Genomic DNA, 21195 nt, shown 5'->3' with positions numbered 1-21195 from the left:
CGTGACCCATACATTTTTTTTTTTTTTTTTTACTTAGTAATTCATCAGCAAGTATTTGTTGAGTGCCTACTAGGTGCAAGTCATCACCTAGTACTTACTCCTTCCTCATGCTTCTACTTCCTTCCTGTTGGAACTTTGTTCTGTATTTTATACTTCTCAGTGTAGAGGACATATTAGTTATTAAGAGTATTGACTTTGGGGTCATACCAAGGCAGCTGTATGACCTTGGGCAGATTATAACCTTTCCAAGTCTCTGTTTCTTCAGTGGTAAATCCATAGGGTTGGTATAAGGACTAATTGAGGTACTGAATGAAAAGTGCTTGCCTGACACATACAAAATACTAAAAAATGTTGATTTTTACTGTATTGTTCATATCTGCTTCAATGGTGTTCATCTCAGGAAATGGCAGCTCCATTCTGGGTTTTGCTGGGCCCTATCCACATCCAATACATCATGTAATTTTTGGCAACATTTCCTCTTAAATCTATCTAGAAGTTCATATGTTTCCAACCATTGGACAGGTTGGCCCTTCTGACTTGTAAGTTATATGTATCACTCTCCTGCTTCTCATCTTACACAGTGTGAAAGCCTCCATGCACAGATTGGCCTTAGGGCTGGGTCCTAAAAGGCCATGTCACAATGGCATTCCACCTTGTAGACCTCATCTCCTTTTATACTTCCCTGCCTCTACCCCATCCAGTCACATTAGCTTTGTCTGCTGTTCCTTCAATGCATTGATCATGCACGCAGCACAGGCCTTGCAATTTTTTTGTTCTCTCTGTCTGGATGGATCACTCTTTCCCAGTTGTCTGCTTGCCTCCCTCCCTTCTTTCAGGTCTCTGCTCAAATGTCATCTTATAGTGAGGCCTCCTCCAACTGCCCTCATTCCTGACATTCCCTAGTAACTTTCTCTATCAACTCATAGCTTTCTAAAATATTATGTATCCTGGGGAATCCCTGGGTGGTTCAGTGATTTGGCGCCTGCTTTTGGCCCAGGGCGTGATCCTGGAGTCCCGGGATCGGGTCCCATGTCGGGCTTCCTGCATGAGGCCTGCTTCTCCTCTGTCTGTGTCTCTGCCTCTCTCTCACTCTACCTGTGTCTCTCATGAATGGATAGGCAAAATCTTAAAAAAAAAAAAAAAATATATATATATATATATATATATATATATATATATATTATGTATCCTTTTTTTTTCCAGTTTAATGCCTTTTTCCCTCAACAAGACAGTAAGATGCAAACTAGGGTATTGTCTGGTATAACCCTCATGCAGAGGCCAGTGCCTGGCACAAATAAGCAATTGGTAAATATTGAAGGAATGAATGATGAATGTTTTCATGGAATTAACAAATCTGGACTTCATCACTTTCCAAATATGAGTTTGGATAGGTAATGCAAGCTTTTTGAGCCTTATTTTCAATATTTGTAAAATAAGGATAATGTTGGGATGCCTGGGTGGCTCAGCGGTTGAGCGTCTGCCTTTAGCTCAGGGCGTGATCCTGGTCTGGGGGTTGAGTCCTGCATCGGGCTCCCTGCATGGAGCCTGCTTCTCCCTCTGCCTGTGTCTCTGCCTCTTTCTCTGTATCTCTAAATAAATAAATAAAATCTTTAAAAAATCTTAAAAAAATAAGGATAACTTCATCCTTTACTTTGTGCAGTTGTATTAAAAATTCTTTAACACTGAGAATAACATGTAAAAATCACTCAGTGAATGTAATGCATAGTAGTTGATGTTACTTGGGTTTAACTGGCCTTTGGAGTAGGAAATATGTGAAAATGACAGGCCCTTTACAGAAGAAATCTCCTAAGTCTTCACTACAGTACTCAGGGAAGTACTTTTGTTGGGATTTTACTGGTGAAGACATGGAATCTCAGAGAGGTTAGGACTTTGCCCTAGATCACAGAGCTCGTAAGTAGCAGTCAGGTAGACCTGACCATATTTCTCTACCACATTAGGCTGCCTTTGAAAAACAGATGTTCCTGATTCCTTAGAAACATTCTAATATCACTCTTTTTTTAAGGTTTTATTCATTTTATTTGACAGAGACAGAGAGCACAAGCAGGGGGAGTGGCAGGCAGAGGCAGAGGAGTAGGGAGAGGCAGGCTCCTTGCTGAGCAGGGCTCCATCCCAGGATGCTGAGACCATGGCCTGAGCCCAAGGCAGATGCTCAACCAATTGAGCCACCCAGGGACCCCTCTAGCATCATTTTAATGGTGTGATTTTGCCCACTAAAAACACTAAGAGGTACAATGTGATATAAATATAGGCTTCTATCTTTATTTATCTTTTAAGTAAATAATGCTAAATAGTTGGAAGCTGTGTCTGCCCTTTTGACCTATGATTTAATGAAATTAATTAATTAATTTATTTAAAGACTTTTTTATTTATTCATGAGAGACACAGAGAGAGAGAAGCAGAGACATAGGCAGAGGGAGAAGCAGGTTGTCGCAGGGAGCCCGATGTGGGACTCGATCCCGGATCCCAAGGTCAAGACCCCAGGTGAAAGCAGGTGCCCAACTGCTGAGCCACCCAGGTGTCCTTTGATCTATGATTTTAAAAGCAATTATCCTAGGGATTAAATGAAATGATCGTTAAGGTGTTCTGTGAACTGCAAAGAACTTTATGTATGGTATGTAATACTATGCTAGAACTAGGTAACTGAACTAGTTTTTACCTTTGTCTTGTGCTAATACAGCCAAGAACTGCTTAGAGTATAGCCATGTGTGTCACAAAGTGCCTACCACAAAAAGCAAAGTACAGAAAGTCTTTTTAAAAATTGTCTTTCAAGAAACTGGATTCTAGGTGTTTAAAATAAAGTCTACACCGTTGGCACAGTCATCTTTAAAAAGCCCTTTAATAGGAGCTAAGACAGGTTGCCCGTGAATTTTCAGGCATAGATACTAAGGAGCTTCAAAAAATCTGGAGAAATTCTTTTTTTTCCCCTTAATCTTAGAATAGTGCTCCACAATGGAAATGATTTGCTCATGTTACCTGGTGAGAGATTTCTAGATGTTGAGACCCACATTAGCAGACCTGTGCATTCAGTATGCTCTGCTTGGCTAGTAATAGTGTCTTTTGTAGAACATATTAGTTCATCAAGGATTTTTCCATATGCATCTGTACATTCTTTAAAAAGTAAGTGATATACTCCATCTTGATCATACTTGTCATTATGGAAGAACTGTTCCCTGAGCCAGGGTCCCTGCTGAGAAAAGTGAAATTCATCCTCCTGAAAGCCTCCAGTGTTTTCTTTTTTGTAAAGGTCTTAATAAATAATGGAGGCAGGGTACTCTGCTTCAGTCAAATTATTACAGCACTTATCAGGGCATCTATGTTGTCCTGGCCTAGGACTTAATTATCTTTCACTTTAACTGTTGAAATTGCCTATAAATGCAGCTTCTCCACTTTCATTATGTCTCATACCAATTTTTCTTTTTCTAAGCTGAGAGAGACATCTTTCCCAAACTCGGCTCCAATCGGTCGTATCACTCTTCAGTTCTGAAACTTTTCATTCTCTGTTCTCCCTTCAGTAAACTACAGAACAGCACTTCTGTATAATCTTCCTTAAATTGCCTGCAAATTATCTTTACCGCTCCCAAGATCTCCTCAAGTTATGTGTTCCAGCCGCACAGAACTACAGATGCACCTCTGAAGCAGCAAGTCCCTTTCTGCCTTTGCTCAGTGTCCTCCCAACATGAGCATCCTTAACCTCTTTCCTCTTTTCCCTTTGCATTCCTCTCTGTTCTTAGCCTTTCTTAGCAGAAACACAATACCTGTAGTAAAATATGTGAGCTTCACAGTATCTACTATAAATATTAGTGCACCATGACTGACGGCCTGTGGATTATCAGACAGCGTGTAAAGTTCCAGCCTGTAGTTACCACCTTCTGCCAATCATTGCCATAATTTGGGAGAGCAGAGGCTTCCGAGGTATTGGTAGGGACATCTACCTATTGGTGCCATTACTTACAAGAGGGAAGTGGTTGGGGTGGATTAGTCTAGCTCTCAGAGTTGGAAAATCACCGAATGAGCATCAGTGACTCCCTGCAAAAGAACAGTCAGATCAACTCAACTCTTTAGACAGATGCTCAGAGAAGAACAAAACTGAAACAATCCTGTCTCAGCCACGTGACCAGCTTTCTGATCATGCTTGCAAGGTCCACTGGAATAGTATTAGTAGACTCACTCATCCTCCAGTACTGGGAATCTTTTATATCAGACAGCTTTATTATCAGGAACTTTCTAACCTACATGTCATGGGCCAGATTTCAGAATTTGTCTTTATGTAGGGAAGGCATGGTACAGAGTGTTAATGCTTGGTGGCTTGGTTTGAATCCTTGCTCTGGCACTGGCCCCTTTTGTTATTCGGTATAAATTACTAAGCCCTAGGTCTCAGTTTCAAAATTTATAAAATAAGAGTATTTATTTTCTTCTTTGGGCCGCTCTGAAATTTAAATACAATGTGTAGAGCTCATCAGCATAGTGCCTGGTATATGGTAAATACTCTATAAATGTCAGCCCTGGTGATATTGGTGATAACCAAGAACCTGTGCTAAAAAGGGATGGTGTTGGCTGTGAGCACATCACTGCTGCTGGCTGAGTCAGCGTGGTGGTTTTGGGGTTCCAGTGCTTTTCTCCCTTTCTCTGTTAGCGGAAGCTAATGGCAGGTTGCTGTGCCTTCTCATCTCACCTAGACCATGAGAAGGCTTTTCTTTATAAGTGTAGCACTACCTCATCCGGTAGAGGTTCGTTGATTGCCCACTTTGAGCCTGGCCCTGTGCTGTGGCCTGGAAGTGAACAGCCCTGCATGACCGTACGACCTAGTGAAGCAGACACACACGTAAGCCAATAATTTTACTCTAATGTACTATGAAGTAAGAGACATCACATTTATTTAAGATAAAAACTCAGCTATGGTAGCAGAAGTGAGTTTAAAAAAAATTAAAAGAGTTTGCAGACTATGTACACGGTGTAGCATCATCAATTTGAACAATCTCAATCCTGGATTATTATTATTATTATTATTATTATTATTAAAGATTTTATTTATTTATTCATGAGAGACACACAGAGAGAGGCAGAGACACAGGCAGAGGGAAAAGCAGGCTCCATGCAGGGAGCCTGACGTGGGACTCGATCCCGGGTCTCCAGGATCACGCCCTGGGCCAAAGGCAGGTGCTAAACTGCTGAGCCACCCAGGGATCCCCTCAATCCTGGATTATTAACATGAGAGTCACTGAATGATCCTATTGCTTCATGTGAAGGAAGAAGTAAGAACAGTATCGGTGCTCTGGGTATCTGGTACTTAAGGCTGAGATGAGTAGGCAGGCTTTGTTTGGGTGGCCATGTGGATGAAATCAAGGAGTGGGGATAAGTAGAAGCATTATTCAAGTTATTTTGTAGGTCTTGAAATTTGGGAGACATCTCTTCAGCTTTGGCATATGAAGCAAGAATAAACATCAGCCATGTTTAGCATAAAATAGAAAGACCAATAATCCAGCTAGTGTCTAAGCCGCTGAATCTGTTAGTAGAAATAAAGAATAGGCCACAAACCCAATGGGAGACAGTTTATTGGAAGAAACGCTTTCAGATTTGCAGTCTATGAGAGAGATCAAGGGCTAGGAATGAATTTGGACTCAAATGCTGGTTCTTCCACTAGCTGGGTGGGTGAATTCAATAGGCAGCAACTGCTCTGGGCCCTTGCTTACCTGTAACACGGGGGTGATGGTAGCATTCATCGCATTCCTGTGGGGATTCACATCTGTCCAAGTGCAGGATTGTTGCTCAACACTATAGTTGTCTCTCTTGAAACAATATAAATACTGAAGAGGAACAGCTGTCTCCAGAATTCTTTGAATGTTCTAATTCAGTTTGGGCATGTGGACATTACATAGCCCACAAAACAAGATTCTAATGTTAAAAACAACAACAATGAGCATATGCTAACCCTCCACAAAAAACAACGATTGGTTAAAAAAACAAAGTCTTACGTATTCAATGTTCTGAATCCTGCCGCATTGCTTATGTGTGGGTGGGGGAAGGGAGGCGGTGGGGAAACTGCGCCAGAATTCCCCACTGGTAAGAGAAGCAACTTAGAAACCTGGTTTTTTGCTTCCTCCTCTTCCTCCTCCTCCTCCTCCTCTTCTCCTTTTCAGAGAAAAAGAGAGGGGAAGGAGGCAGAGGGACAGGAAGAGGGAGAGAGAATCTTAAGCAGACTCAGTGCTGACCTTACATCCCAATGGGGGTGGTGGTGGGGGGCCCTTGATCTCACAACTCTGAGATCTTGACCTGCGCTGAAATCAAGGGTCAGGCACTTAACCACCCAAGTACCCTGAAACCTGTTAACTTCTTAAGTGATACTCTTGTCCTGTTCTGATGGGCATATAGGAATGATTCCTTGCTTCAAGACTCATTGGCCTTGAGGTGATTTCTATATTAACTATAAGACATTTCTAAAAATGTTGCACAGAACTGAATTGACAGTCCTTTCTGGCATCCTTGCGTACTGAATATCATGAAAATGCATGATGCTCATTTTTGTTTTTCACCACTTTGCTGTCTTTGGTGTGAGAACCAACTACTGCTGTGTTGGGTGATGAACCTCACATTAGGAAAAAAAAAATATTTCTACAGTCGCCATTCCTAAGCTGTCTGAGCTGCAGCCCCTGGGGACAGATATTTCGGAATATTCACGAAGATCACAAGGAACTTAAAATTGCTTAGAAGGTTTCTGAATCCAAGGCACAGCAACTCTTTGTTTTGCTGAGTTTTCCTGCTAGTCCTTTTGTGTGTTTACGTTGCTTTTCTAAAATAGATAAGACAAGTCTCCATTAATTCAGATTGTGACTTTAATTGATACTCATCACCCCAGACTGTTGGACAGGGACTTGGAAGCCCTGGAACCTATTGTCAGGGCTTCCATGGACTTAGAGTTGCTTCGGGCTTGTGGCTTGATCTTTGTGCTTTTAGCCATGTGTAAAATGAGATTATTTATCAATGGGAAATTTATCAGTTTCCCAAAGTGCTTGGGATTTGTGAAGGATTCTTTTCACTTACATAATTTTTCCCTGGTTAATGGAGTATATTAATGTAGAGTTAATATAGTCATCTCTAGAGAAGAATATGTCTCCAGCAAGCATTCAGAGGCTGACCTCCCTGGGGCTGGGCCCTGGGTCTACCTTCTTTCTAAAGTAAAGAGAATTCCTGGAGTTGACTGGGCTGTCTGACTTCAGAGGCCCAGATCAGAGCTCTCCTGCTGGCCGACTCTGGGCAATTTACATAATCTGTGTGAGCCTCAGTCCCCCCCCCCCCCCCCCCAGGATGAAGTGATGGGAATGATGATGATACTATTTCAGAGGGTTGTTATGATAAAAATGAGATAATGAAGCATGTGTACATCCAACACAGAGCCTGGACCTCACATGATGTAGGCTTTGTAAGGGTCCTTTTTTTCTCCTCGTTCTACACAAATTGAGAAAGAATAAAAAAGAATTGGCAGATTTCAGTGCAATTACCATCTTTATAGCTATTTTTTAATCTCAGCTTTTATTCAGCTCTGTGGCTGAAAACAAAGCGAGATAGCTTGGTCTGAGCACCACATTGGTTCCCCAAAGCTGAACTGCAGAATTGGAGAGACTTGGTGGACCTAACTCAGACTGGTGTTCTTTATAGGAAGGCTGGCTCCCAAGGAAGAAAGAGGAGCTAAGCAAGACTTTGGAGGTGTGATCTGGACATCAGCATTTTTGTTTTTGTTTTTGTTTGTGTATATCAGCATTTTTAAAAAGCTCTGTAGGGACACCTGGGTGACTCAGTCGTTGAGGCTGAGTCGTTGAGGTCGTGATCCCGGGGTCCTGGGATCGAGTTCCACATTGGGCTCCCCGTGAGGAGCCTGCTTCTCCCTCTGCCTGTGTCTCTGCCTCTATCTCTGTGCCTCTCATGATTAAATAAGTAAAATCTTATTTTTTATTATTTTTAAAAAAGATTTACTTATTTATTCATGAGAGACACAGGCAGAGACACAGGCAGAGGGAGAAGCAGGCTCCCTGCAGGGAGCCCGATGTGGGACTCTATCCTGGATCCTGGGATCATGCCCTCAGCCACACAGGCATCCCTAAATAAATAAAATCTTAACAAAATAATAAAAAATAAAAAGCTCTGTACTCTCAATGCACATCCAGGTTAGGACCCATGGCTGTAGGCACATTATGTTCTTTGCCATGCCTCTGTGCCTTTTGCAAATGCCTAGACTGAGCATTCTTGCCTTTGTCACAGGGGGGAAAAATTCCTACTTATCTTTCAACCCTGAACTTGAGTGTGTCCTGCCCTGTGAGATCTTCCCCCTTTTCCTCACTTCCCACAAGCAGAATTGTCAAATTGCTCCTGCATGCAAGTAACTACTGTACCATAGACTTAGCTATTTCCTAAAGCATATTCTGTGTTGAAATTATTTGACAACTAGATTATGAACATTTTATAAAAGTCCATACACATACATATAAAAGTCCTTTTGTGTAGCAAAAGGTCTGAGAGTATGTCCACCAAATTATGAAGGGATCCTACCTCAGAAGAGAGGGATATGGGCAGAGGAGGATGCTATTTTTTTGTTAATATGTACTCAGTTTACTCCTACATTGCTGTAATTTTTAAATGACTCTGTATTATGATTGTAGCCCAAAAATAGTTATTTAAAAGAAGAAAGTATTTTTTTTTTCCTGGCATTTCCTCCAAAGGGGTGACCTCTACAGGTCATCTCCGTCATCACCCTGATTTTGGACAGTGTTTTTCCTTCTCACGGGCCTTCTCCTCCTGCTTTTATTCTCCTTCCTTTCCACATCCCTGTGCGTCCAGAGGTATGTTTAGATGGCAGTGAAGGTACAGCATTTACTTTCCTCAATCTCAGACTTGTCTTGGTGCCATAAATAGGTGCAGGTCGTCGCACCTTTTCTAAATGCCTCTTTATTAAGCTGTTATAAACCTGAACAGGTGATAGGAAGAGAAAGACGGTTTTCCTGCTCTAACTCTGTGTATCTTTTCTTATGCAGGTAAACAACGGAATTGAAGTTTTGAAGGATGGGTAAAGACTTTCGTTATTATTTCCAGCATCCCTGGTCTCGCATGATTGTGGCTTACTTGGTGATCTTCTTTAACTTCTTAATATTTGCCGAGGACCCAGTTTCTCATAGCCAAACAGAAGCCAATGTTATTGTTGTTGGAAACTGTTTTTCATTTGTAACAAATAAATACCCTAGAGGAGTTGGCTGGAGGATTCTGAAGGTGCTTCTATGGCTACTTGCTATTCTCATAGGACTAATAGCTGGGAAATTTCTGTTCCATCAGCGTTTGTTTGGTAAGTACCCATGAAATGTAATGTTGATAATTATTGAACTCTATTCCTCAAGATAGAGCGCTGTTATTTCTAAATGCCAATTTAGGATGCATTTTGGTTTGCCCTACAGCCTTAATTTGTGATGCATGGTTGTAGCTGGGTTCTTCCGCTATGCTCTGTTCAATTGTGTACTTTTCTATGGCCTAAGGAAAATTAGCATGAGGTCAAATTAGTGCTAAACTTATTTTCAAAAAATGACTTTAGAGCTAAAATTAATGTGTGTGTAATCTTATAAATAAATAAATAGTACGTAAGTATATTATCTTAAAGAGTTTGCCTTCATGTCACACCATATTTTCATTAAAATAACTTAATCATTGCTTATGTATTTACATATATTGTTCATTCTGGAAATCGAAATGGTAACTCTACCTTTTCACCTTTTTTTTTTTTTTTTGAACATTGGCTTTAGGATGCTTATTTTGAGCCTGTTCAACCAAAGGACAATTAGTATAGAACAAAGACACAAAATTAGTTTAAGCTGAAGAAGGTAATTTACTGTAAGGATACTGGGATATTTCACAAAGACCAAGGATAGAATTTATTTTGATGCTTGGGATAAATGGAACCTGGGGCTTGACTTCTATCAGGATCCTCTTTATCCCAACTTTTCTGTTCAATATCTGTTTTATTCTCTTCGCACGGAAGATCAGTTTACATCTACTCAGAGACATTGGCTTGATTCTCTTGCTCCTAAAGTTTAAACTCTTGGAAAAGAGACTAATGTTGATCCAGTTTGAGTGTGTTTTCCACCTTTTGCCTAATTAATTTTAGCCAGGAGATGGGCAATATTTATCCAGCAAATATTCATTGATCACTCATTAAATGCCAGGAATGATTCTAGAGAGTGAGTCAAAAAAGCAGGGTCTATGCCTTCATAATAACTTACATCCCACGGGAGGGAGAAAGACACTAAACAAATTAACGTATAATATACAAAGAGGTGATAAATGCTATGGGGAAGAGAAAGTTTTAAATGGCTGGGCTAGTTAGAAAGAGAACTTAGTAATAAAACATTGAGTTTAGTAATGATAAGATCATAGGTGACACAGAGTGTGTATTTCCAATCTAGAAGCTTGGTTAGAAACAGATGGCAATGGTTTAAGGAAAAAACAAATGAAGAACATAGATATGCACACATGTAATATTACTTATATATACTTCTCAATCTCTACTCAAATTATGGTCACGTGTTTCTATTACATAAATTTATAAAATGTACATATTTAAGATTTATTATATATGTACATAGTTTGGAGCAGTTTGGTGAGGAAATGAAAGGAGATAGGAAGTTGCTAAAAATGGAAGAAGGAAGGATTTTGTTGTTGTTGGTGGTGGTGATGCTGGTTTTGAAGAGGAAGATTAATTGATCTTCTTGTCATTTTGGGGGAAAGGGCTAGATTGAAATGAAGATAAAGACATAGAAGGAGACCATCTCTGAAGGCTTCTCTGCTTTGTGACTTAGGACACAGATAGAAATAATGGCTCTAGTGAGGACAGGAGGAGAGACCCTAGTTCCTCCAAAATTGTCATAAGAGAGATAAAGGTTTGTATTCTAATTGGTACATTGTCGTGAAGCGGTAGAGAGGTAAGTGGTATTCTGGTGCTTTCTATTTCACTATGAAGAAGGGAGAGCTAAAGATAAAGGTGGATGGATTGGATGATGCAAGGGGTTTAAAAAGTGGCTAAGATTTGGAACAGCATAGATACTAGCTGACTATGGACAAACAAAAGGGTTACTGTTGATCACATAGGGCTGCTGGGGTTAGCCACTATAAATTGGAATGACATCAATATGAACTGCTAAGCAGTTTTCTTTATGAGAGCTCAGTCACCTGGAACTGAATTTGAGGGTGATTCATCTGGGTGGGGACTGCTCAGGCTTGCTGTATTGGAAACAAAGGATGGAAAATAAATACAGGATTCTAATAAAAAAGTTATTGTTTTGATTAACAGGGGGTCTGGCTGGGCATGGAAAGGAGGTAAGGAAGATTGATGGTGTGGGAGGAGCAGGCAAGGACTAGAGGTTTGGGTAAAACTGAATAGGTGAAATGGAAGCAAGAAAAGGGAAAGGATTTATGGATGTAGTGAGATGCCGTGTTGTAATGAAGGATAGCCATTCGTTGGGGGGTGATTCCCAACTACATTGTGGCCTTTATGAGTGCCAAAGCGAAGTGCAAAGACAGGTCATGGCAGAGAGGGTATCTAGAAACTGGGTGTTAGTTGGGCCATCCACCAAACACTGAACAGGCGTGCTGTTGTGCATGACATTCATAAAGATGGAAGATGTGAAGGGTGGGGGGTGAGTGGGAGAGGGTCAGTTTCCAAAAATGGTTCAGGAGTGCTGGCAGACAAAACAATAAATGTCTATGACAGGCAATGACCGGATGTATTTGTAATCCATTCCAGAAATTTGCTCAGTGTAGAAAGGTAAGGCAAATTTAGACAAAATATCCAATTTGGAGAAAAGTTATCTACTTATATTGAGACTGATTGAGAATCCTATCAATGCCATGGTATTAATAATAAGGGCAGATCATTTGGCTCTGTAATTTCTACATTTTATTGTTATTCTATTATAAAACCTTATGTTTTATAGTAAAATCACATTTCATTAATGGCTTACTTTTATTTCTCCTCTTGGTATAAATAAATTAGCCTTGAAAAAAATCAGTCTGGATTTCAAGTGGTATGTTGAGTACAAATTATTTTGATAGTGCAAAAGTATGTCCTATTTTTTTTTTTTTTTGCTTACTATAGGAAAAGATTCTATAATATAGTTAGCTTTATCACTTCTGTTTGGCTTTATCACTTCTATTCCTTGTTTTTCTTACTGAAAATCTGTGAAATTATATGGGATATTAGAGAAGGAATCATAGCCTTTTGCAAATGGTGTTAAGTGGTGATAACTGGATTCGTGACTGAATTTTCTAATGAACTCCAAACTTATCTTTTCCTTCTGTCTCCATCTCCCTTCATGGCCATTATGTCTTCCTTTATTCACAAAATGGTAACCATTTGCTCCTAATGGTTCTGTCCTTCTCCATTAATTTTGGATTTTGCTACTGGAATATATTTTCTACATGGCTAGATGGCTCCTATTACCTACAAAATAAAATCTAAGCTCCTTTGATTGGTATCCAAAGCTCTTGATGATCTACTTACTCCTGCCTGACTTCAAACGTGGTCTCTTGACATTCCACACTTTTAGAATTATTTGCAGGTTCTTGAACCTGCTGGGTTCTCTCATGCCTCTGTGTCTTTGTATACGCACCCCACCTTGTGCATCATGTTCAATCCTCTTGTTAACTTGTTGATTTCTCATTTTCCTTTACATCCAAGCTCAAGCATTGTGTCCTCTTTGACACTTTTCCTGACTGCCTCCTGTCAGATGTTGTCTTCCCTCTAACTCCCACTTGTGTCTGCTTGCAATAAAGAATATACAGCAGGGTGCTCTGGAACTGACAGCCATGCAGCATTATGGAGAAGAATTTAAAATTTAATGCCAGCACAAACATTGTTCTAATTGGCTTGGAATGTGATGAATGTTCCATCCTGTTCCCAAATAACTAGCATTAATACATAAGTCATTTTTTAAGAGATCGTATTTAAACCTTTAACAGTTTTCAGGTGCAAGCTTGTGGTGGGTGGTGGTCATGGTGGTGGTGGTGTCTACGTGGGGAGGAATGGGATTGTTAATTGCAAGCACAGAAATTCTTGTTATGGAAATTGGGATGGTTTATAAAATAATCAGAATCATTTTGTGAGATCAGTTAAACAGTTTCTTTTTTGTTAATTCTCTTATGAAATGCCAAATAAAAATATTGAACAGAATGCCACTATTCCTGAGATCCCTGGGTGGCTCAGTGGTTGAGCGCCTGCCTTTGGCCCAGGGCATGATCCTGGAGTCCCAGGACCGAGTCCCACATCGGGCTCCCTTCATGGAGCCTGCTTCTCCCTCTGCTTCTCTCTCTGTCTCTCATGAATAAGTAAATAAAATCTTTAAAAAAGAATGCCACTATTCCTTTCATTGCCCCTTTCATTTCATTAACTTGTGAGTCTTCCCTCATTTATCATTTATTTTATTATGGAAAGTCTCTTCTTAGTGGACTCCGGAAGCACAATACCTTATTGCCCAATTAAAGCGCGTATGAGGAAGAGTGATAAATCTGTGAGCACATAATTTAATCTAGTTTGTTCGTTGATTTTATTATTACGAGCCATAAATATTACAATTTTGTTGCTATTGAGTTAACTGCATAAAACTTCCTCATGATTTATAATTTGTAATGGGAGTTATCCCAAACAAAGATGGTGACTTGCAAACTGGAAATTGCATGTTATCAGAAACACAAAGATTTAAATTACCCCCTCTCATCTTTGCTGTATGATTGGAATAACGTGGGAGAGTTGGTTTTCCGAAATGTGGCAAAAATTTTGGAATACGTTAGAAATCACAATTAAGGGCAGCCCAGGTGGCTCAGTGGTTTAGCGCCGCCTTCAACCCAGGGCATGATCCTAGAGACCCGGGATCGAGTCCCACGTCAGACTCCCTGCATGGAGCCTGCTTCTCCCTCTGTCTGTGTCTCTGCCTCTCTCTCTCTCTGTGTCTCTCATGAATAAATTCATTAAATCTTAAAAAAATCACAATTAATACTATTTAGAAAAATATCTTTAGGTTTATTACTGAATCCTGTTGAGGTGAGTTATTATATTTGGATTTATGAAAATTGAATCCCATTTTTTTTTTGGAATACTCTCCCAATGCCACTTGTGTGGATTATCTCATTGTTTAAAAAAAATCAGTATAATGCATCCTACATTTTTGGAGAATTATACATTATACATGGGAGAAACCTATGAATAGAGTAATCCAAAGATTTCTGATGAAAAGACTTGTATTTCTAATGATAAGACTTATATAAAGAAATAATCTTACTCAAGAAATCATTTTTATTCCAAAATGGAATTGAAATGATTTATAAACCATATACATGTGCTTAATACAATAGGAATAGAAAAATGAGGACCACAGAAAAGAGAGAATTAAATGTGTTTTGATTTCATAAGGTTTGTTATGTGGTTGGTTTCACGCTTCTTGGAGCCTGGGCAAAAGGGGAAAGGTGATATATGCCTTTGGATATCAGAAATGATGGAAATTGAATGTTTCACAAGGGAATCTTTCTTTGCACTAAATTTTGGAGTTCCCTTGCCCTAAATTCTGGTAAATAATTTCTTTTTTCTTTGGTTTGTATGGGAGATGCTGGGTAGTGAAGTAGCAAAGGCAGAAATGGATTTCACATTCTTGTAACTTAAAGCAAACTTTCATAAAAATTTAGAGTGTAACTTTTAAGCATAAGAGCAATTCTGTGATTTTTTTTTTTTTTTTTTAATTCTCTAAAAGCAGTTCTGTGAAGTGCAGAGTGATCAGGGTCCAGGTAATGCCGTCTGATTGGATAACTCTATCCAAGCATGAATCTTAGGCCATCAAGATTGTGACAAATGTTATTTCTCAAACAAACTGCTCCTGCTGTTTGTCTTTCCTATTTTCTTGTTTCCTAACTTGTGAAGAAAGCCTCTGTTGGGGTTTTCTGGATGGAGAGCAGAGGGCAGGCTGACTCAGGATGAGTCGACAGGTATAGGATATGAAAATGATTCAGAACCTGTTAATATTCCACAGTTCCTTTTTTAAAACAGACATAGTTGTGTATGTAGTTATTTGCATAATTAGTTTCACTAATGTCTGGTTTCCTAGCTATACCAGAAGCTTCACAAGGGCAGGGCTTATGTTGTGTTGCTTATCATTTAATCCTCGGGCCTGAAACAATGCCTGGAACACAGTAATATTTGATAGGTTTGAATGAATAAATAAGTTAATGTTCCTTTGTCTTTTACATGTTGTCTTTGCCAGTGTTGCCTTCTTATTGTAAGCTATAGAGGGTATTCATTTGCTCATTCATAAAATATGAGACATGGTCTCTGCTCTCAAGGAATTTAAAATCGGGTTAAAGAGACACATATGCATAAAAAATTAATTAGTCTGATAATACAAGGAAGTGCATATCAAATATCAAATGAATAGTCCAGACTGTGAGAGCTATGGGAATTCAAGAAAGACATCATGGTGGGCCAGGAAGGTGAAAGAAAGCTTTGCTGCCAGCGTGGGATCTAAGCTGAGTCTGAAGCATGAGTGGGATGAAAATAGTCAGATATGATGCAAAGAATTCATTACAAATTTCAGGTCACGGGGTAGATGGTGTGAGCCAAAGAGATGAAAACAACTTAGCTTTTTTTGGAGTTGGGAAAAAAGAAGGAAGTCATGCTCATTTTGAAGAGAGGGAAAGGTTTGCATTAGGAAGGAGCAGGAGATGTAGTAGAAGGGCAGGTTGAGTCTGAATTCTCCCTTTGGTCTGTAAGTGCCAGTCTCCTACCTTGCACTTTATCTCTTCCGATGTGGTATTTGAAGCATTTGAACAAGGTAGGAGATGATGACAAAAATCTCATGAATCAGAATGAGGGAGAATCTTGTAGGGGTTGGAGAGGGGCAGGTTAGGGGGTAGAAAGGGAAAGAGGAAGGTATTTTTGAAGCCTCTTGCAGCCCTTCAGGCCACTCTGGCATAGGGGTGGAACAATGGGCAGCAGGATAGGGACATGCAGAACCTGGTGAAGCTTCAACAATTGATGGGATCTGAGGGGGTGAGTAGGGTGAGGTTATAGGTAACTAGGAGATTGGGTGGGTGACTCAGGGAGTGATTATTTTATGAAAAAGGGAAGAGGAAGTCATTAGGAGAATCCAGTTAGAGAAGATAATGAGTTTAGGAAATGGTGGGTTCAGGTGATAAGAACACAGGCAGTGGAGCATTTACCTTGAATAGTGCTCAGAACAGCACAGTATGGGTTTGCTGAACTGAATCCAGGCACATCATTTCTTATCCAAACTTTGAGACCAGGTGTGTTTCAGAATTCAGGACATGTGCCTCTATTTGGTAGCTGGCCCTAAGGGGCTGAGAAAATACTCCATTATCAAGCACGTTGGCATAACCATAGCTGGATATATACGTATTCAAATGAAGTAGTGTAAAAAAATAAAGGCTGTAATCAGCCTCAAATCAGTTCAGGTTAGGTTTTGCTGCTAAGTGAATTCAGTTTTGGTCAGGTCTTGCCAAGAGATCAGTTACAAAGATCAGGGTCTATGGATTTCAGCATTACAGAAACTGGGTAATGGATCTACACTTGACTATAAGCAACATTTCTTACACATTTGGTTTCTCTAAGATATCCAGCTGTGAAGAAATCATGAGGTTTTTAGAAGCCAGTGATTAAAAAAAGAAGAAAGAAAAGAAAAAGAGTGGTTCGACTGATAACTAGACGTCTATGAAAGAAGAATGCATGTTGAAAGTGGATTTTCCTTGTGTTGATATTATGCTAAATTTTAATGAGTTTGCAGTTTTCTGTGTACCTAGGTCTGCATTGGTTTTAAGTAGGAAGTTCTGAATGAAACATTCTCAATACATCCAGAAATTTGAGAAGACAAATTCAATGATTTTTTCTTTTGTTTTATTTTAACAAAAAGGCCGTTTTCCATAAAATACCTAGTAACTCAACAATGTTCTATCGTTTAATGAATGTAATAAAGCCAAATGCTTGTTTTCTATTGTCTTAGCTTTAAGTCTAGTCTGAAATTCTTTTCTTTGTGTTTGAGCTACACATATGATTTTATCATTTCCAAATAGAAAAGATTCAGACATCCTGGAAAGTGTGGGCAAGATAGTCATGGTGACACAGGAGTATCAAAACATGAAGAAACAGATTTAATCGTATATTTAGGAGGGAAAAGCATTATTATTATTAATGGTGTGAGTGCCATTACATGGTATTCCATTAATGGTATGATACAACCTCCTTTGTGTTAATTTGGGATCTGAATAGCTGAATAGTGTAAATGACCCTCAAATTTTTTTCTTGATGGTTGATAATACATTAAGAAAATGTGTATTTATTACTGCTCAGGGTGATTGTCAACAGTTGATTATTTAAGTATTCTCAAATAAGGACTTCCTTTTGGAGGAATTACTTGAACAAATGCCATATATGTAGCTAAATGCTACTTAGAGAGAATAGCTATAATTTTAAGCTTTGTCTTCTCAAAATACTGTATTTGATACTCATGAGGGTCATTATTCAAATGTCTATTACCATCTTCATTCTCCACCAATGTACACCGAGTGCCAGAACCTTCATTTCGCTTACACTTGAGTTGTCAACACATAATTCCTTTTTGTAAAGTAAAATCATTTTGGTCAGAAATAACTGCAGAACTCAAGTTAGAGAAAAATGTTATTCCAGTACTTGAGAAACATAATGAGAGAGAGAGAGAGAGAAAAAAAAAAAGCAAAGCTTTTGACATGAGAGGTTCAGAAAGGTAAGCTGAGACACGATTGATATTTAGGATTAAAATAATCCCTAAGGAACACCCTCTTTACAGGGGAATTTGACGTCTAAGAGTTAGTGAAGTTGGTAGCCCTTTGCAAACAAATCTATGCCATTTGACATTCTGACTTACAGAGCAGGAAAGGAAGATGAGGCTGGAAATGCTAGGTATTGGGCCATTTCATCCCACATGTCCTATTAGGGCGTCGTCAGTAGTTCACAGAGCAGCTGGTTGCACATCCCTTGGCACTAAAGGGCCATCAGTGGCAGCTTTCTGTTCGCTAGGGTCGCCTGGCTGCTCTGGTTCCTGTAGGACAGAGAATACAAACATTGTAAAAGGCCTTAATAAAACTAGCTCAGGTTAGAGCGTTGTGATTCAGCAATTATTAACCAGGTACCTTTCCCGATACTTTTACTGGGCTGGATACAAATGAATCATCAGAAGGCTAAGGCACCCATTCCTTACCAGGTCCGGTCATTGCCTCCACTTCCTCTTCTCATTTCTGACCTACGGTAGGTGAAGGTAGAAATTTCTTGGGAAAGTGACTAGCCAAGGCAATTGCAGCAGGCAGATCCACGCACGTGGTGCTGAGAGAAACCACTTCGCTGAAGAATGAAATACCAGTGGCCAGGGTGGAACTTGACAGCTGATTAAACAATATAGAGTCCCAATGGAAGCGAAGAGTGCTTGATCCCTTGACTCATTTAAAACCACATTGATAAAAATTGTTTATTGTTCAAATAAAGGATCAACAGTCCTAGGTGGGAGAGGAGTGTGATTTGAGAGGGCACTGATAAATAAAAGTTTTCCCTGGTTTGATTTCTTTTCTCTTTTATTAATTCCTCAAACTAGATCATTTATTGAAGATAGTTTCACTGGGCTAAAGTATTACGATACTTGGGAAGTATGATGAAACTAATGAGGATATTCATTGGCAGATCTAGGTCCAAAGAGTAAGTGTTGGCAGGTGGGAAAATGTAGGAGAATGTTCGGATGTGGTAGGGGTGCAGGATTGCTGATGCTCTGCAGGATTCTGGATAGAAGGAGGGAAAGAAAGGCCATTAGAAGACCTAGGGTCCACAGGGGGTCAGGCTGGAATAAGGACACTTGGCCTCTCCAAAGACAAAGTAGCGGTTTCCAAGTGGTGGCCTTCAAGCTGTATACTGGATTTTGAGTATCGGTGGTGGTCAAAGGAATTCTGTTGTTGTGATTTGTGTTTTTATTGTGGCTGTGGCCCTGACTTACTGTCGACGGTTAAACAGAAATGTACAGTGTTGAGTTGCGTGGCTCCAAGGTCATAGCAAATGCCAGCAGTGAAATTGGAACATAAATTGAAGCCTCCTGATTCCCAGACAGGCGCCTTCGCAGGCATCCCAGATGGCAAACTGGCAGCAGGCGAGCCTTGTCCGCCTCAGGACTGGGTTGTGCTAGGCCACTCCCTACAGCTTCGCTCCACTTAGTGTTCAGGGATTTTTTTTTTTTTTTTTCCTGGCACCATCTCCTGCCTGCCCAGCCCTCTCCTTTGGGTTGTTGTCTAGTTCCAGGACAAAGCCTGTCATTGCTGCTGACCCAGAAGATGTCAGCACAATGCTGCCTGGCCTCGTAGCCCTCAGTGATCTCACGTTCGGTATTGGGCTTTACTTCTTTCTCCAATTCAAGAGGAAATGTGATTGCACATCCAGATTTCCCTGGACTAGTCCATGCTCCTTAAGATACTTTGCATATCCTCAAGGACATGCCCGTTGAAATGGATAGACCAGCTAAAAGTAGATAAGTATATACACACACAGAGGCTTCAGGGAGCAAGTTCCGGTAGCCCAGGGAAGTTAGCATTTGCATTGTAAATTTTTAAACTTCATATTTCCTGCTGTCTCAACATTCTTACAAACAGGCTGTGAGTACCCCACCCGGGAGCCCAGATACACCAGTGTGATAAGGCTGGCCTCTGCCCCAAGTCCTCCTTCTTGCGTTCCTCCACTGTGACCTAGTGACCTTCAGAGACACTAATGAAATCCTCTTGCACCTTTTGCTTGTGTGCTCCTGACCCCCCTAAAGACACTTGCCCACTGTTCTTACGCTCTTGATTCCCCACCTCCTTGGTTGAGCCTGCTGCCTTGGCCCTCCAAGTCTCCTTTCCTCCAGTGGGGCCCCCTCGTGGCATGTCTCTTTAGGACTTGTAAGTATAAGAAATCTCATTTTCCTCTCCCTCTCCTGTGTACCTTCCCTGGCCATATGGGACTGATCATCTCATGAAGGAATACAGAGCAGTGTTTCTTGTTGCTTCTTGACCTGTCCCCTCTCTCTTTTATATTCTTCTCAGGGTATTCCTATTTGAACTGCATCATTTTTCGGTAACATCACTGACAAATACATTGAGTACCCACCATTTGCAGGGACTAGGTGCCATGAGACGCTTGTCTTTCAGGAGCTTTTGGTGAACGAAGGAGATTAGACACAGACATATAAATATACGCCTGTAATGGGACTCTGATGTCAGCATATGATAATTGTCTTACAAGCGGCATGGGCAGTCTATTCTGAAGGAGGCGAGAAGTCATTCCCAACAGAAATGATCAAATAAAGCCTTCTAGTAGGAGTTCATGGGAATGACAAAATCTTACAGTGAGTGGCTTTGGGGAGCGCTTCCTTGTTCCATTTTCAGCTGGTCTCTGAGTACCTCTAATAATGGCGAACTCACCATCTCCTAAAGAGTCTGGGTCTGATCACTGTTTCTGCAGTAATTCTTGTGTCTGAACTTGAGCTGTGACTTACAGCTCCAAGAGAATTGCATTGGAGGTAGGAGGGCATTCCAAGCTGGAGAAATGTCAAGTACACAGTTGTAGGGAAGGAAAGGACAACTGGTTGTGAGGTAGAGTGTGTGTGTGTGTGGGGGGGGGCAGTTTTCCTACTTTGGCAGACTTGGATCTACTGGAGGCTGGGAAGGGAAGCTTCGAGGCAAATTGTGCAGAGTCCTGCATTTCAGGTTCAGGAGCTTAAAATTCATTCTGAAAAGAAGAGGAAGCCATGGAGCATGTCCCTCTTTTTCAAATTTTGGGTTACAAAAATAGCACAAGCTTGTGAATAAAACAAAACAATAACAAATCAAACCACACCCCCATATTATATGAATGGAGTCAGAGAACTTAAAAGTTTTGGATCACAAGAGTGACCTGAGCAAAATAGTATTGCAGGATGATGGTGGCAGGATGACTGGCTTTGAGGTGGGGAGAGTGCTTCAGTCACTTGGGTACACCTGACTTCAAGTGATCGGGGCTCGATTTAGAAGTGGCAATGAGGATGGAGTGGAGGGGAAGGAAGGAAGCACGGGTGTGAAGGAAGACCTGATAGTGGAAGCGCATGCTTCTCTTTTTAAAAT

At 40.4% G+C, this 21195-nt stretch overlaps 1 protein-coding gene across 1 annotated transcript in view; it reads left to right on the top strand.

Annotated features, from left to right (window-relative positions):
- The window catches only part of TMEM117 (transmembrane protein 117), a 234379-nt gene that overhangs the window by 2842 nt on the left and 210342 nt on the right, over window positions 1-21195 (top strand). Inside the window, exons 2-3 of the mRNA XM_072767889.1 lie at window positions 9045-9362; window positions 19358-19446. Of these exons, the coding sequence (XP_072623990.1) occupies window positions 9073-9362; window positions 19358-19446 (379 nt within the window). The 5' untranslated portion in view covers window positions 9045-9072. The remainder of the gene's footprint in view (window positions 1-9044; window positions 9363-19357; window positions 19447-21195) is intronic.

This window comes from Vulpes vulpes, chromosome 8, assembly GCF_048418805.1.
Source record: "Vulpes vulpes isolate BD-2025 chromosome 8, VulVul3, whole genome shotgun sequence".
Lineage (NCBI taxonomy): Eukaryota > Metazoa > Chordata > Mammalia > Carnivora > Canidae > Vulpes > Vulpes vulpes.
This window is presented reverse-complemented; position numbering and strand designations above follow the sequence as displayed.